Below are 18,539 nucleotides of genomic sequence, written 5' to 3'. Positions count from 1 at the left end.
ACTTTTCCTCACTTCAGTGAACAAAAAGATCAAAAGAGTATTTTCCCCCTTTTTCTTTTAGCTGTCTCCGTAATGAGGTACAGTGCTTCATCATTTGGATTTGCTGTAAGTAGTCTCTTAACTGAAATGTACATTGCACAACTCACTGGTCCTGAATGGGGTTACTGTGCCCCTGAAGGACCAGGTGCGCAACCTGGGAGTCATTTTGGACTCACACCTGTCCATGGAGGCGCAGGTTAATTCTGTGTCCAGGGTGGCTGTTTACCAGCTCCATTTGGTACACAGGCTGAGACCCTACCTACCCCACGGACTGTCTCGCCAGAGTGGTGCATGCTCTAGTTATCTCCTGCTTGAACTACTGCAATGCACTCTACGTGGGGCTACCTTTGAAGGTGATCCAGAAACTGCAATTAATCCAGAATGTGGTAGCTAGACTGGTGACTGGGAGTGGGCGCCGGGACCATATAAAACCGGTCCTGAGAGATCTACATTGGCTCCCAATATGTTTCCGAGCACAATTCAAAGTGTTGTTCTGACCTTTAAAGCCCTAAACAGCCTCGGTCCTCTATACCCGAAGAAGCGTCTCCACCCCCATTGTTCAGCCTGGACACTGAGATCCAGTGCCGAGGGCCTTCTGGCAGTTCCCTCAGTGTGAGAAGTGAGGTTACAGGGAACCAGACAGAGGGCCTTATTGGTAGTGGCGCCCGCCATGTGGAATGCCCTCCCATCAGATGTCAAGGAAATAAGCAGCTATCCTATTTTTAAAAGACACCTGAAGGCAGCCCTGTTTAGGGAAGTTTTTAATATTTAATGCTGTATTGTTTTAACACTCATTTGGGAGTGTTCTCCACAAGTAGGACCATGGGGAAAGCAGCCCCCTCCTCTTCTTTCCAGTAACTGATGTTCAGAGACAAGCTGCCTCTCAATCTGGATGCAAAACGCTTCCACCATGTTTGGTATCCATATGCACCCTACCCATAAACTATCCTCTTGTGGATGCTCAAATTGTAGCGAAATTAATAAGAAGTCTACATTCACATTCCTCTTCCTTTTTACATAAATATCATCATGCTTGTCAAGCAGGATGTAGAAAGATCAGTAAGCATTTAACAACTTATTTTGTGGTAGGGGTATCTTGTAGTAAACTGGTAGGGAACAACTGAATAAGTTCCTTTCACTTTCTTGACTGACACAATAAAGGCTGCATTCACACTACCCATTTAAAGCACAAACCCTTCTCCCAGGAATCCTGGGAACTGTAGTTTAAGAGTTCTGGGAATTGTTTCTCTGTGAGTGAAAACTACATTTCCCAGGATTCTTGGGGCAGGGGAATGTGCTTTAAGAGGACTTTAGATGTGTGGTGTGCATGCAGCTGAAAGTCTGTCATGTCTTTTGTTTGCAGCACAAAGGATGAGCTTGCTGTAATCTGTGCTTATCCCTGCTTTTATTCAAATGATTTATACTAAGTTAGTCTACAGGCTTGTGGCACAGTTAGCAGTGTATTGATTTAAGCATGGCTTGCCTTAATGGCTTCTGTATCTTTTCCAGTTTGATGCCACTTTGGATGTGCTGTCGTCGGTGATAGTTCTGTGGCGCTACAGCAATGCAGCTGCAGTACATTCAGCGCACAGAGAATACATGTGAGTACTTGTGGTTATTTTTAGCACTTATCAAAGTCTGAGATGATAAAGGGTGGGGAGGGGGGATCTGCTTTCTCTGGGCAGTTTCCTCTTTATGTTCTCCTAGCAACATAATAGCCATATTGATATGAGCCTTCTTGCTCTTATACAGCTGACTACAAAGTCTTATTTATTTAAACCTTTTTATCCTGCCTTTCACAACGAGTTTCTAGGTGGTGTGCAACAAAATTTAAAATAGGTACACAACACATTGAAATGATAACCCAGGGCAGGATTAATAACCCACTGGAATTAAGTATCTGTAACAACCTAGTTGCAGAAATATGTTTTCAGTAAGCTCGAGCTCAAGGGTTGTGTGCCATTCCATAGAGAGGTTGTAGATGTTAAACAGCATGGGGGATACAATTGAATTCTGTGGATCCATGGAAGTTTTTGTTTTTTTAAAAAGGGGTGGTCTTACCACTGTCTCCTTGAGCAGGCAGGGAACATCCCCTCTCACCAGGAGTTGTTAATCACCTCCCTGGCCTAGAAGCTTGTTTTTATAAGCAGTGAGGTTCAAGTGTGCAAGTGGTTACCTAGACTGAATCAAACACCTTCCAGATGTCCTCAAGCCTTATTAACTGAAACACAACATGCCTAGACAGTGCCCTGGACACCTTTTGATACTGTAACGGTAGAGGCAAGGTCCTGGCAGAGGCAAGGTCCTGGCAGAGGCAAGCAATTTTATCCTCAAAATGCTTTCCGAACAAGTTTCAGCAAGATACTATCAGTTCCACCATCTCATTTGGGCCAGACTGTAAAAGGCCCCAAACTACCTGGGAAAACTCTGAGGGGTGGTACAATGAGGTTGCAATGGAGGCAGAAAAATAGGTCTCCCTTGCTGCCTTTACTGACCACTTAGGCTTGATAATGAGCACTCACCATTCATCTGTGTTCAAGTCATTTCCTGGTGTGTTTCATTGCCCAAAGCTCTGGTGTATAGCAAGGAGTCAATGGGTTCCAAAAAGTGGCAGAGCAAGCTCAGGGACTACCAGGTCAATGACTTGTGCTATTTGCATATTTCACAAATCTGCCAGAGCTTCAACAGGAGTGCCAGTCACATCGGCTCGAACTCCCTGCCAGCCACCTGGAAGCCAATTGAATCCATCATAATCTAAGGGCAGATCATCCTGATAGGTCCCTCATCTTCAGAAGGGAAAAGGTGCTGAAAGCTTAAAACTCAGCAGGAGGTGATCCAACTATGACTAGGGACTGATGTCAATATCTCCCACTTTCCAAAATAAAAAAAATCCTTCCAGTAGCACCTTTAAGACCAACTAAGTTAGTTCTTGGTATGAGCTTTCGTGTGCAAGCACACTTCCAATAACCCTCTTCCTGCCCAAGAAAGAAAACGGAGGCCAGAGTCTCTCCTGCCACATGTTGGCACAGCCCCATGACTTATGTTTTCGTTGTTGCAGTGCTGTGAGAGTCTAATGACAACTTAAGCACCAAATACCATATTTTTCAGTGTATAAGACTCAGTTTTTTAACCAAAAAAATAGGTTTAACATTGGGGTTCGTCTTATACACGGGTATTGCTGAGGGGTGTTTTCTTAATTTGGAGTCCCCCAAAATAGGGGGCGACTTATACATGGAAAAATACGGTACTTTTTTGAAAATAGAGTACAGAACTAATTAATACTGTTAAATCAGTCTGTAACTGGGAGCCTTGTGACACATTGAAGATTAACACACCTATTATAGCATAAACTTTTTGGATCACAGTCCACTTCATTAGATGTGCAGTGGGCTTGAGTCCATGAAAACTTATACCATAACAAATTTATTACTCTTTAAGGAGCCACAAGGCTCTTTGTTATTTTTGTTATGATGGACTAACATGCTATGCCCTTTGAAATGAATTTTTACTGTTATTGGAAAACTCATCAAAATCCCTGTCACGTAGTAAATTAACTCACAGTACTCTGATAAACACAAAGAAGCATTCAGGATTTCGAAAAACAGATGATTATACAGTATGTATAAGCGTGATGACCAGCTGTTCACTGCCTTTTGCTTAATGTAGTTTACTCTAACCAAGGACATAGTAATAGAATTTTTAAAGCATGAGAACTGCACATGGGGTGAAGATCTTTTCTTGTCTACTTGATCATTGGCATTAACCAACAATTTTCAGTTTGTTTTGTAAGAAAGAAAGACAAATGCCGCATGGATATTAAATCATCCGTTATTTTTCACAATAGTTGGTGTTTCCAAATGAAAGGTGGGCTACTTGCGCTATAGAACAGATGGAAACTCCACACCTTCATGGAGGCTTACTGGTCATTAAGCCAAAGAGATATACAAAGTGTGCAAAGATTTTGTAAGGGGTGTTAAAATGTATTAACTCCCTAGGTTACAACCTAATGGACATGAGTAAGACATCAGTTCCAGTAAGTGGGGATGGGCGCAGTGTTATACAAGTGGTCTACAAGGTGTCTCTTTCATGGGTGAGGAAGATGGTCACTCTTCCTCCTTCAGCTCTATGTACTTTTCAAGGGCGGAAAAAAGACAATAGCCCTCCCCACCTCATGACCAGGGGTGCAGTGTGTCAGGGCCAGGGCTGAGGCTTCATGGGCACCAGGGGAAGACCTCAGGGGCATTATTGATCCCACAGGCACCTTGTAGCACACACTTACTGGTGAGCAAGTCACTTTGGACTCAGTGGGACTTCTGAGTAGCTACACATAGGACTGTGTTGGTAAAATGATTGTTGAGCTAGAAATGTGCAGTTGTTCCCTCAACTCTGAGGAATAGTTTTACCTTCCTTTTTAACAAATAAACTCCTGATTAACTTTTTATAACCGCAGAAATTGCACCTGGACCTGGCTATCCTGATTTTGATGGTGGCCAGGAGTACTTTTCTTAGCTGAATAATCTTCTTACAGTTTTTAAATTTGTTTCACCCATAGCTTGAAGTTTAGATTCCTGAGGTACACACAATAATGCCCCCCAAAGATGTTGAACATTTTGCGGTGAACATAAATCAAAGATACAATGCAGTCAAAAGGTTCAGCAATCTAAAATCGCATTGACCTCAATGGAAATGTGAAGCACATGCTTAGTTGTTGCGTGAGAATTTTGACATACTATTTTAGCTATTGCTTCGTAATAAGAATAAAAGGTTTTGCTGATTTTGTTTTTTTTAAAAAAAGGTCTTATGTTAGAAGAAAACGAGGTCTCTTTTTCTGGCAGCTTTGACAGTCAAGCTGTAAGATAAGCACAAGCTAACAAAGTCGACTAGCTAGTTATTTGACTGATATTGACAATCTTGTTTTATTTAGCAAAATGTCATCACAGTTCAGTGAATATCCTAATTAACTATGCGGAGAGCTGCTAAAATTGGTTTCAACTCCATGTGAAAGATATCTTGCTACGCAGAGTGCACTAAAGGAGGGAGGCAGCATAATATCTATGTACTGGCAAGTTTAAGTGAAAACATTTGTACAGATTGTATTTGCATGCTTCACTAATTTTTACTTAATGCTTAATTCTGTTGCCACACCTCTGCTGCTCTCAGCAGATTGAACTGAGAGTAGTAATTACCAAGGGCTTTATTATATACCCATTTAGACATATTGTTACTACATCCCGTTTGCTGGAAAGTCAGCAGGATTATAATTAGACAGGGAGATATCCCACACTGGATATTTTACAGAAGATAAATTATATAAACTACATTTTGCTCTTCGGTTAGAGAGAGAGATGTACTGTAAAACAGCAGTTGCGACAAAACATTGCTGAATATTCTTACATGGAACAGTGGAGTGGTGAACAATTTTCAGAGGGATGACTCAAAACAGAAAAGCCTTTGAGATTGGAAAGCCTGAGGGCTAGCCTCACAAAGAGATGCATACAACTTCACACACTGTTATAGATTCATTCTTCTCCAGTAGGTGGTCATCATGACATCACAGCTCTGCATGTAGGATGAAGGAATCATCTGAAAGAGAAGGGGATGCTACCACCACATGGGCATAAAAACACATTTAGGGTTCTATTCACTCAAAACAGAACAAATAGAAGCATCCTATACATCCCTAATCCAGAGATGGGGAACTGTGGTCCTCCAGATGTTGCTGGACTGTTAATTCCTATCATTTTGGTCTATAAGCAATGCTGGTTGGGGCTGATGGGAGTTCAATCCATTGTAATATGGAGGGCCATAGGTTCCCTACCCCACCCCTAGTTTTGATGGCTCCCCTAGACATTTGCCTATTTGAATAATTGCTTTGAAGTTACTAGTTTTGTTTTTGACATTGGGCCACTTCAGATTTATAGAATAGACAAAACATTGTTTATCTACTACAGTGGGCATAGTAATGTGTTGGTGGGAGCTGCATGCTTAAAAGAGGCAAGATAAATGCCACCCAGAAATTGTGGCTAGCTGAAATTCCTGGTGCTTCTTACTGATGTATTTTCAGACATGCGGTTTGCTTCCACACATTTGTTAAATTGTAGTGGAGAGGCATCACTTATCTTACCAACAATTAACTGTTTTCTCTTTCATGAATTTCTCCCATCCATCCCCCACATTTGGTAATTTTAAAGCAATTTTATTGATTCAAGTGGAGTCAGTCAATGAAAAATGACTTTCATGAGTGTATTGCCATTATATATTATTTACAGGCCACTGTATCTTAATTTTGAGCAATAAGGAGGACATACTCATGGCCTCATTTTGGATTTTTATGAACTTCTGCAATTTCGTATTGCTCTTTGAATAGTGCTCAGCACAAACGGTTAAGTAGCAGCAGGTTGCCTTCCCCCCCAAAGTTGTTAAGCATTGAGGTTGCCCTTTTTGTGTATCAGGGAAGAAAACCTTGCACTTCAACCTATTTAAACCTGCTGGTACTGCTCCCTATAACTTCCCACATGTAGTTTCTAAGTGTTAGTATCTCAAAGGTCAGGCAGCTCTATTCCTAGGTCTCATGAATTGGAAGCATTTTTTTCACACTGCTGAAGGAAGCTTCCTTAAAAATATCCATTTCAAAATGACCATGTTAAGTCATGCTCACCTGTAGGCTCTGTTCCAACTCAAACAGCTGCTACAAAACACATACTATGTATTGTGTCCAGTGAACAAAGCTCTGTCATGTGTGCAGCAGTGTCTTCAGGAGGAACATGAAATTCACTGTATTGATAAAATGTGGGCAGAAAAATAATTCTAGTGGGTTGCGGCTTAACTTTACTACCCTCTTAGGCTGCATATATGCTAGCCAATTAGTGGCACAAAAACTTTATTCCCCCCCCCCCCAAAAAAACCAGAACCATCCATGCTTGTCCTCAACATACTGCTTCCATCCAAAAGGGTTGGTGTGGTTGGAAACTGACCCCCTGATTAGGTTATCCATGCCTTTTCTTCCCTGCACATGCTGCAGGTGAATGAAGGAGGAAGTGATGATTGCAGTCTTGGTATATGCCCACAAACAACATCATTGAGCATGTGTGGTTATATATGCACCATTCCGTTACATCAGTTTTAATCTGTTTTCCAATGGATACACTGTTAGGAAATCTGGAATCAACCTGCAATGAGCTGTTATTTTTGGAATAAAACTGGTTTTCAATAAGTGTATTTCAGGAATAAAATATATGCAATAGATCTAGATTATGGGTCGACTAGACAGAAAACACACACCCAAGTACTCAGTCTTCATTGATTTTAAAATAAAATGTTGTGTGTATGTAGGCTTAGATGACTCTGTTCAGATTCCCAGAGAACAGTTAGTGCAGTTAAGTAAATTTAGACTGTTCTTACTGGAGAAGGCAATGTATATAGCAGTTTGGGGGGGCTCTTGATCATTCTACTCAATAGGGTCCTAAACGTCTGTGCCCTGATGGCACCAATGAGCAAGGATACCATGCATAACAGTAATAATGACATTACCTTTTACTTAAGAATGCTGTTCTGGATTGTGAAGTCAAATGCATTCTATAGATGGTTGAGCTTCAAAGGCTCCTATGAAGTTTTTATTCTCATGTGTTGTATCTTTTGGATTTGAAATGCTTTAAAGAGCCCCAGTGTTGTGATAATGTACAGGAATCTGGCCATTGGTTGGGGGGGGCACTATGGTCCAGCAGCTCCTGATAGGATGGCTTAGGGTGCCCTTCCCCACCTCTCCCTACTTTGGGCCTACAGCCCAATGATTCTTCCACCACTGGAAAGTTGTGATGATTGATATGAAGTAGGTGAAAACCCACAGGATACATCCAATCTGTCTGTGGGCAATGTTCCCTCCTGACCCTGAAAACAATGACCAACAGCTGTCCATAGCAATGTTGATAACTGAAGCCAACCTGTTTAAGATGAAACAACACAACCAGAAGTAAAGTAAGCAATATTGGGTGGGTAAGTCCAGATGAAGACTGCAGTGGGGAGACGTCCCCTTTTAGGTCTCCGAATCAGATTGGACTGGATGAAGTCTTTTTACTCTGGTCTGCTCCTAAACTCCACTCCTCAGGAGCCCTCTGTGGATGCAGATTAACTCCCATCTGCAGTCCTAGCTTCTTGCATGGCTGCAAAGCACTTCCCTGTTGTCTGTGAAGTCTGAAGTGCTGGTTGCTCCCCCACCCCATGCTGGGCCATCAAGGCTGCCTCCCCAGAAAGTCATGGAATAGGGAATTATAGATGGTGTATTGAGCAGTAATAGAGGGGATTCTTGAAAAATAAGTTATTTTCCACTGCCTTCACCTGATTTTCCAGCATCTCCCTTACATCACAGGTCACATTGTTTAGGTTACCAGACCCTAGAGAGGCTGTGTGTGTTTTGTGTAGGTGAAGAGGGGCTGGGAAAGTCAACTTGCACCCCAGATGTATCCCACAGGCTTTTCTCTAGGTATAGCTCTTTATAATTTCGGTAAAAAATGTTGTTTTCTCATTCTTATGTATCTCTTTGGGTGACTTTCTAGTTTTATCAGGTTTTTGTTTGCTAGCACTGGAACAGTATAGTGTACAATAAAGCATTCTAGCTGCAGTGCAGAGAGAAATCAGCACACTTAGAAGTGCCTCAGCCATTAAGATATTCTGCTATAGGTATAAAGACAGGCACACTCATGAATTTTGCATGACCTCAGAATTTCGCAGCAAGTATATTAAAAAAGATGCTACCCTAGCTAAATATGATGAATGAGTGATAAATCATTCAAAAGATAATAGCGCTCCTCTCCGTTTTTGTTTGCATTTTCACCCTTTCCAAGGTGTCAATATTCTGCTAAATATAAACTGCAGCTGCCACAGAATTATTGTTATTTTAATAATCCTGAAACATAAATTTCCATTTTAGCCATAGTTTCCTGTACATTTTATCCCATTTGATGTGGACACAAGCTTCTGATTTTTGATGTAATAAGCTATTCAGATTTTTATTCCTTGTATGTTTCCTCTCTGCTAGGTAGAAAAGGAGGCAACAAATTTATGTTAGAGAGTAAAGCCCTTATTTTAAGCCTCCCCTTTTTGTGTGAAAATGGTAAGCCACATATGTGAAATATCATTTTCTCAAGGTCTACTGCAATGTCTGCCTTGGGGAAGCTACATTTCCACAGGCTGTTTGTGGCCTGGCATACTGCATAGTAGTATATCAGGTATGGGAGGGGAAGATGGAGAGGCCTTTCCTTTTGTGTCTGCTGCTATTGGCAGAACAGTGTTGCTACTTGCAGAAATTCTTCCCTTCCCTGTTTGCTGCCACCACTGGAGAACTGCCACCCAAGAAAGTGGGGTGGAGAAGAAAGTGGGTCGAAGAATCAGTGGGTGGGTATTGGTAGAAAGGACAGGATTTGGGAAGCTCTCAGTGGTGTGGACAGATAATTTCTGAGTTAAGACTGACTCAGTAATGATCAGAGCCAGTTAGATTTTTAAAATATTTTTTTGCACCTGTTCCTGTCTGCATCAGTGAGACTTGGCTTAGTGAAACAAATGGAAACAAGCTGGTTTGGGCTGGGAGTTGATGCAGAAGCAGAGGTTGGGCCAAGTGCTAAGGATACATTTTGGTATAGACACACTCTTGAGTGCATCAGCTTTGCCAAGGGTCCCACAGTCCCGTGACTGGCTGTGCCATCTCTGCTACAGGTAGAGGACCTTACCTTACGCAAGTTTATTTTGGATATCTGCCTTCACAAAGTGTTGAATATTTATCCTAAGATCAGTGAAGGTTTGTCCTCATTTCTCCAGTGACAGAATTCTGTAGCCTTGCTGTAACATCAGTGAGAAAATCCTGTCTGATTTTGCAGTGATTTATGCAGCCAATCTTCCTTCCTGCTCTTACAGTTGTTCCTGGGAGAGCAACACAGAGCTTTAGCATCTTGGAATCGCCAGCAAATGTGCTCTAGCATAAGGCCCCATGTCTTCATTTCTGAATATGGTATGCCACAAAATGTTCTGACGATGTCACAACTTGGGCTTGCATTTCTTAAGCTTGGCAGAACCCTGCTGACTCCTTTGCAGCCTCTTTAATGAGTTTGATGTAAATTTTGCATGTTCGGCCAAACCTCCAGATTGGCTAATGTCTACAGGGTAAAAAATAGTAGCGCACTGCTGTGCTAATTATAACAGCCTCAGACTGCGCTCCCAATAGGTGACAAGACACTGAATGCCAGATGAGAATCGTTGCTTCTTTATTTCTTATAATAAAGAAAACAGATGCTGGTTACAAAAGGAATTATCATACAGCATCATTTATCAGAATAGTCTGGGAGATGTTCAAAACACCGTGGTTACCAGGAGTTCTGTTTACATAGGATTTGTTTGAGATAGAGAACTCCCTAAAAATGACTTCCATTAGCAGTGCAGCACAGTTTCTACTTTAAATTGCAGTTTAGAAACCTCTGCATAGGTTTCTATCTTATTTGCACAGTATCGTTTAAACTTCTAAACACTGGGAAATACAACAGGAAAATTGCTAAACGCTTCCTAGAAGGTTTGTACACATTTACCTTGTCAAACTGCCCCTCCCCTGCCTCCCAGCTCCTGGACCATGAGGCCTGAGGGTATTCAGACTCTGGTAACTTACTAGTTAATAGGGCATGCATCATATGACCACAAAATGCCTAATTCAGACCTTGGAGTTCCTAACAGTGATTCTCTTTTCTGTCCTTGTGATTAAAAGGACCTGATATTTAACCCTTGCTGTTGCATTGGGCCAGGCTGATCTTCCCCCTTGCAGTGATGATTTTCCTGCAAGATTGCAGTGATGTTTTCTCCCTTTGCAGTGATAATTTTTCAAGTGGGACGCAGGAGGAGCAGTTTCCCAGTGGCCTTTCCTGTCCAATGGCAAAGGCCAGAGTGTGCTTCTCTTCATTCAGTATAGCAACCTCTAGGACTTCAGTAGACATTCATTCTCTGAACATTATGTTCATTGTAGAATCCTGTGTGCCATCAATCAATAGGCCACAAAGCTCCAAATGAGTTACAAATATTTCTTCCTTTCTTCTTTTTTACAGCGCCTGTGTCATCTTGGGTGTGATATTTCTCCTGTCTTCGCTATGTATAGTGATCAAAGCCATCCATGACCTTGCAATTAAATTGCTTCCAGAAGTGGTAAGACCTTTTATTTTACCTTTTTAAAATGAAAAACTTAAAATCTAGCCTTAGAATAATATGGTATTGGATGCACATTCCTGTGTCCACTTATAGCTTGGTCCCTGTATAATTCAACAGAACGGCATGAAAATGTTCTATCTTTAATGTAGATATTTGACCATTAACTAATATTTATCTTTTTTGAGCTCCAAATATTGTTTTTCTTTGCAATAATAACTAAAATTTATTCACTTCTAGAAATCAAAAAATCCACTGTATTTCACACTTTAGACCAGTGTTTCCCAAACTTGGGTCTCTAGCTGTTTTTGGACTACAACTCCCATCATCCCTAGCTAGCAACTCCCATCATCCCTAGCTAGCAAGACCAGTGGTCAGGAATGATGGGAATCGTAGTCCAAAAGCAGCTGGAGACCCAAGTTTGGGAAACTTCTTTAGACAATGGACCTAGGAATGATTAGAACAGAAAAGAGAAGGCCGTGACCCTTCAGATATTGCTGAATTACATCTCCCTTAAACTCTGGCAATTGATCATATTGGCCAGGTCTGAAGGAAGTTGTAGAGTCCAACAACATCTAGAGAGATATAGATTTAATCCAAAGATAGAGAATCTAGGGAAGCTTTAAGAAGAAGGTGGAATGGGTTGGATTCAGATTTACTTACATTTCCTAAACTGTAAATTTATGTTCCATAACTTGCTGCAGCCAAGAAACCATATGTCAACTTGAGGCTACAGGCACGTTGTTGCTTTGCAAAATTGGTGAAAGATACAGGCTGTGAAAGTGAACATTGAACAATATTCACAAACACTCATGGACAAACACTCATGCTGCATGTCTGGAAGTTGTCAAAATTATGCAAATATCGTGCTGGGAAAGCACAGCATATTGGTGCTGTATCCAACTTACTATATGTGTGAAAGGAGTAATACAGTACTGTAAATAGAAACCATAAAGTGCTATGATTTTAAAGTAATATGGCAATCATCCTGCTTCCTTCTTTCCCTCATACCCTTTTCTGGCCTGCAATGGAGATCAAAACCATCTTCTGTAAAATAACCAGACATTTGTTCTATATAAAAGAGGACAGATGGACATGATAGCACAGGCTACTATATGGATAATACATGGAGATGCACTTATATTAACGGGTTACTAATATGTTTGGATGTCTTCCACATGCAGCTGGATTTTGTGCATAATTTGGATTAAAGAGCCACCTCTTACGTGTGAATTGGGTTACTGGAAAAATAATAATTCACACCTACATCCCTAAAGGCTTGAAGCAGTTTAAAGTGAAAGTTTAGAGTCTTCAAAATAGTATTTTCTGCTAGAGTTCAGATTGCATTTACATAAGTGTGGAATTTTACCCAACAATGTCTGAGAATGAAGCCCATGTAGTGCATTGTAACCCATTTAAATTGACACAAAGGAGCATATTTTCCAGAGACTTTTAGAAATGTTAATTTATTTGAAAATGTCAGATTTCATGAATTAAGCTTCTTTTCAGAATAGGCTTTCCTAGCTTGGTGTAAAATTTAAGCAGCATGACTCTGATTTTGAGTCATGCGGTTGTGGAACAACATTTTTCCACTAGAAAATGTTGCCATTCCTTAAATGTTAAGAAAGATAACATTTAACTCTTGGTTTGGAGCAATATAATTTACATAGCAGATTAAAACATTTTCTGTCAAAGAACAGGACAAGTATAAGTTTTCTTTATGCTGGGCTTCTAGTCTGCAGTTGTTTCTGGGCCGTTTTAGGGCTTAATGTTTCTCTTCCCTCTTTCTTTAAGGACTTCAGAGCGGAGTGTTTCAGTCTTACAGCAACCTAGTGAGGTAGTTTCAGACTGAAAGATGGAAACTTGGTCAAGGCTACTTGACCATAGTGTTGCAGGGATTCAGATCAGGGTGTTCCATGTCCAGACTCAATATGCTGTAGGTATGGATTATATTGACTAATCACTCAATATAATGTGTAGTTCAGAATCAGTTTTGGAAGCTGCTGCTGTAAGGTACTTTCACAATGCTCACATGAATTTTCTATTTATCAAGGGGCACCCTTTTTCACCAGGGCCAGCCCTATCATTAGTAAGGGTGAGGTAGCTGCCTCAGGTGGCATAATTAAGAATGTGTCTCTGGGTGTATGCAGGGGGCACAGATATGCTAGAAGGCAGTGTTTGTGTTGGCTTCTGTGCATGGAATGGTGGAGGCACCCGTCTGTCTTTCACCTCAAGTTTTTCAGATTGCCGCAGCTTAGAAAGTCCTCTTGTGAAGTTGTGGTGCATCTTTTCAGTTCCTAGCCAAAGAAGCCTGAGTTGCAAGGAAGGCCTGGGAAGTAGCAGACTGCATAAATGTTTCATTCAGGGCTTCCTGGGGCCATTTTGCCATTATTTCAGTTTCAGAGTCAGGTCTTCTACTGGCAACCTGCGTTTGTGCATCACTCAGATGCTCCCATGATGCAAAGGTAACATTTTAAGTTTTCCTTACACCTTCATTTACTAACAGCTCATTGGCTGGAAGCCTTGTATGAACTTGAATGAGGTTTCTTTCCCCACAGTCCAGGATGGGTTGTTGATGACCTGTAGATAGCACTCTGAGATAACCTTGTTGCTGTCTTCTTTGATTGATTTGACTCTGCTTGCTGCAACTCTTGTCATCTCATCTTATATTCCTGTGGCCTGCTACTGCCCTCTGTTGCAAATTGCATAATCCAAAAAATCATTTCAGCTTTGCAATTGCGTTGGTAGTGGCATCACTCTGATACCTAGAAAAATGCTGGCCTTGGGCTCTTTACTATAGTGAGCAAGTAAAAGCTAGTCAAGCGCCTGACAAGTGTGCTTGGGGCTAATTCTAAATGATCTCTGAACTTTCTAAGAGAAGGTACCCCACTGAGAATTGGTCTAAAATAATGCTGTAACCTTACTGAATATCCTGCTTTCTGAAATATACCGGTATTGTCTTTTTTTTTTTTTTTTTTTTAGTTCCTTGCAGTAGAGCACTTTGCATATATCCGGAGATTATTAAGCTTGGTATAGTGGCACGAAAAACAGCCCATATTTTGAAAATAAGTTACTTTCAAGAGTGCTGTTAGTCTTGACATATTTTTCAGTTAAGCTATTAATTTATTTCAGAGGAACTAACAATCTTTTTGAGTTTTTCTCTTCTTGTTGTAAGACTGTAAATTCAGCAATTCATTATAATTTATTATAATTCCATATCCCCCCCAAATAGGTTATCTCTTTTGTTACGTACCACAAAATGCATATGATTTCTTGTTTGATAAAGCAACTCAAAGGGCCAGGGAGAGTACAACCATTTGCTTGGTGTACTAAATCAATAGCTACTTGCAATTCAGGGAGTGTGTTTATTTCCCCAGGCAGCAGTATCATCCATGCAGTGGCAGTGCAGTTTACATTCATTAGTATGATCCAGGATGTTGTTTGCTAGGATGGGAATAAGGTTACTTTATTTGCCACAACAAAGGAAAGCTGAAGTTCCAGTATAAAAATGTATCTTAAGAAGCTATTATTTGTAACACTAGCTGTGCTTTTAGATGAGTAGTAAAAATACGTCTGGTTGAAAACTAGGACTACAGCAGTGCAGCTCACCCACTGATCCTGTTCGTTACTAGATCTGCGACTATGCTGGCACAAACAGTCAGATCTTAGATGGTACTCCTCTTGAGAGTGCACTGTTGTGTGCACACAATATTGCATTGACTTCGATCACTCCATGAATTGAATTTATCAAAGTATGCTTCCTTCACAGAACAGTAGTAACTATGCTACAGCTATTATATATAGAGAGAGAGAGAGAGAGAGAATAAGGCTTTAAAGGTGATAGCATGCCAAATTGAAATGACGTAGGAACACCAAAAGCAGCTTTGTAGCGTGAAATAATTGACGTTATTGGGTTGTGTGGTTAATACATTTTTATGCTTTAAATTGCCCTGTGGTGTTTTGGTGCAGGTCAGTAAGCCTCTCCTCCTTCCGGAGGGGAGTGGTTGTGAGCGGGAGACGATTCCCTCGTCATGCAGGGGGCGCTCCGCCCCCTGCTTCAACTCCAGGGCTGGCGCGCCACGCCCCTCCCCGGTTGGGCACCCAATAGGGAAGCTCGTGGGGGCGTGGCTTGCCATTCAAATGCGGCCGCGCCAGCCATCCATGCCATTGCACACACATTTTCTTTGAGTCACCCACCCTCCACTCCCTTTAGATTAGCTTTTCCTGAGACTTTGCTATGGACCTCTGGATGGTCACCCTGTTTAACCAGGGGGCCTGGTAGGAGTTTTTTCCAATTGGCTAAATTGGCCCGGCCTCTTGGTTTTATTCGCCTACCTCGTAGCAACCGTCACAACTTTCGTGGTATTTGGCGGTTAGGCATTGGAATGTGTTGTTGGTGTTTCGGGGGACAAGGTGTGGCCTTCCCCGACAATTTTGGGTATTCCGCTAAAAGAATCCGGCGGTCGTGGATCCTGTCCGATGCCCGTGTGGCGGGGGCCATGGCACGACCCTCAGTGACATCAGGAGAGAGCCTGTAGTTGTATTAGCATCAACAGGCTCCACCTTCTGGTGAATAAACCCCCTTTGGGCTCACCCCTCTCCGAGTGGGTGGAGTCTAATGTTCCGTGGTCCAATGCCTAAGCCAATACCTTCTCACATGCTGTAATCAATAAAGTTGTGGCCTTTTCCTTACCCATTAACCTTACATACTGTGTCCACGTGTCTTTATTCCCCAAGCGGGGATCGGGTCCTCGAATCACAATATACACTTGCGACCTAGTGGCCGAACAAAGATGCTAGACTTGTTTTTCACAGTTCCATCATCTGCCACACTTTGGGTAGCAATATCAAAGAGCTTGGGCAGCAGGAACTGTGGCCCCCAGGTCCAGCCTTTGCTTTACCACTGTTGTTCTTTAAGATGCTACCAGACATTTTTTGTTTTTAACGTTACCTTTCTGGGAGTTAAAACAACAACAACACAGTTTAGATAAAAATCACTTATGGAGTATATCACGTGTGTGTGTTTGCACAAAGAGAATTTGGGTGCATCTGCATGATAGCTTCTCTTAGTCCCATACAGGAAGTTCCACCACCCAGTCGCAAATATACAGCGGATGTGGTATGAGACACAATTTCATACTAATATTATTTATTGGTTTATACCTATGGTTGTTTTTAAACATTTCCCCAGTTTCTGAGAGCTATTCTATTTTTTGCATTATTAGGATCAAATCCAAGTGCCTTCTTTCCTTGTCTAAATTACAGCACACTCTGGTTTTCATACTTTCATTTATGGGAAGTAGATAGTCTCTGTGAGCAGTACTGTATCTGCATTGCAGTTAGTAAGGTAGGTTGTACATTAACCCAATGCAGGTTCCATTACACAGAATTACCTTTTCCTAAATAGTAATGTTTTAGTGCAGTAAGAAAGAAACACTCTTGAAAGAACATCCTCAGGTATGAGCAGTCCTGAAGTTGTGTGTTGCCTGTTTATGAAACTAGCACTCTCCTTGATGATGGGCATTAAGTGATTTGGAAACAGCTGAAGTCACTGCCACTCAACAATGTATTTTTGGGTTAGAGGGCATCCACACTATACTTGTAAGCATAAAACTGGATTCAAGGATATAACCTTAGCAAGGAATGGTAGTGGGCCACAAATACCTTCCTTGTTTGCTCTTTGTAATGTGCAGTTTCCATGGTGATGCCCTGCGCACTTTTATTGAGATGGATTTACTAGTATAGTGAAATATATTATAAGATTTCAGCTCGCCTTGCAGTTCAATCATTGCATAACCATAAAGAAAAAGGTCAGAAAAGTCTGCCCTGTTCTTTCCCCCACTTCTTCCCTATCAGGGGCACAATCAAGCACTTAAAAGACTTAAAGCACAGACCTGTGATAGAAATTTGCATATGCTAATAGATATGTATGCAGAGATGCAAATTAAGGTTTGTGAACAAGTAAACAAGCTCGGCAGATGAGGTCTTTCTGGCCCAGCAGTCTTGTAAGCAAAATATTAGAGAGAGAGAGAGAGAGAGAGAGAGAGAAGGAAAAGTTCAAAAACATTGCAATTATTGAGGGAGAAGGCTTGATTCTATTCATTCAGGTCTGTTGTGTATACACTTTGCTTTGTTCACAGATTTGCTGTGGGTGTACTTAGTATAGGATTTATAAATGGCTTTGTAACTGGAATGGCTATGGCAGTGTAACATTAAAGCATAGTGTAAAACGTAGTTAAATACATAATTATTTGTAGCTGCATTATGTCACAAGCAAAGATGTTTAGGATAGAATGGGATATACTTATGCAGATATAAACGATGGCACAACTGGACAAAAATGAGTTTCATTTCAAACAAAAGAAGGCTGCAGATTATGGAAGTGTTTAGGTTTTTTTTTTTTTTAATAAAAAAAATTAATCTTCTCTTTCTAATTCAGTGCTGTTGCTCCAATTAAAATCTAGTGAGGTAGCGAACAATGAATCTCGATGGATTTGATTCCTTATTTAATGATTTTCAGAAGCAATGGCAAGAAGGTAATCTGAGGCGACAAAGAGGAAAGGTCCTGGGGGACATGGCAGCAGATGGTCAGGGTTATTTTATTAATTTAGTACCATATTAAAGTGTCTCTTCTGATCAGTTTTCTGGAAGATGAATTAATTTGGAAAGGTAATCGTTCACACCAAGTGGGATGCTGTTGAGGTTCCTGATGTGTTACCAGTGATGGCTGATACCAGGTCACTGCCCATCTCCATGCCATTTCAGTTTTCATCTTCATAACAAGCACTTCCACTTGTCTCTTGCCATGTCTTTTATCCTTGACCCTGTGGTGCACAACACAGCTCACTAGACCCTCAGGTGCACAAGCCTACTCCTAATTCAGCTCATTCATTCTGCCTCCCAAAGGTAATCTGGCCTGTAATAGTTGCGTATTTGTCAGTGGTACTTGTGGTAGTGGGAATCCTGGGGCAGGTGGTGGGAGTGGGAGAGCACTGGGAGCTGTATTGGTCCGTAAAGAAGCATAGAATAGTCATACAGATATTGTGGTGAGTAGCTCCACTCAGTGGATGCATTGAAATACTGCAGGGATTCCTTGAAGAGATCTTGCTGGTCTCAAGTACTTGAAAACTGGATTCCTTTACTCTCCTACACTTGCTTTTTCTCCTCTGTTCCTTCATTCGGGTCGGCTTATACTCGATTATATACGGTAACCTATTTCTAGTAAAAAATAGATAGTGATGTGGCATGTGCAGTGAAATGTTGCGCTGTATCCCTCCCTACCCTTTAAGGAGAGTTTTCCTGTTCCAGGCTGGTTTGAAATGTCC

General features: G+C 41.3%; 1 protein-coding gene across 2 annotated transcripts in view; it reads left to right on the top strand.

Moving 5' to 3' along the window:
* Positions 1-18,539, top strand: part of TMEM163 (transmembrane protein 163) — a 70,878-nt gene that overhangs the window by 42,115 nt on the left and 10,224 nt on the right. For both annotated transcript variants that reach the window (XM_081008952.1, XM_081008953.1), the window contains exons 3-5: positions 62-105; positions 1,549-1,640; positions 11,118-11,214. In XM_081008952.1, the coding sequence (XP_080865078.1) occupies positions 62-105; positions 1,549-1,640; positions 11,118-11,214 (233 nt within the window). The remainder of the gene's footprint in view (positions 1-61; positions 106-1,548; positions 1,641-11,117; positions 11,215-18,539) is intronic.

This window comes from Podarcis pityusensis (assembly GCF_964106645.2).
Source record: "Podarcis pityusensis genome assembly, chromosome: 1".
Classification (NCBI taxonomy): Eukaryota; Metazoa; Chordata; class Lepidosauria; order Squamata; family Lacertidae; genus Podarcis; species Podarcis pityusensis.
Note: the sequence above shows the minus strand (reverse complement) of the source record. Positions and strands in the feature narration are given on the sequence as shown.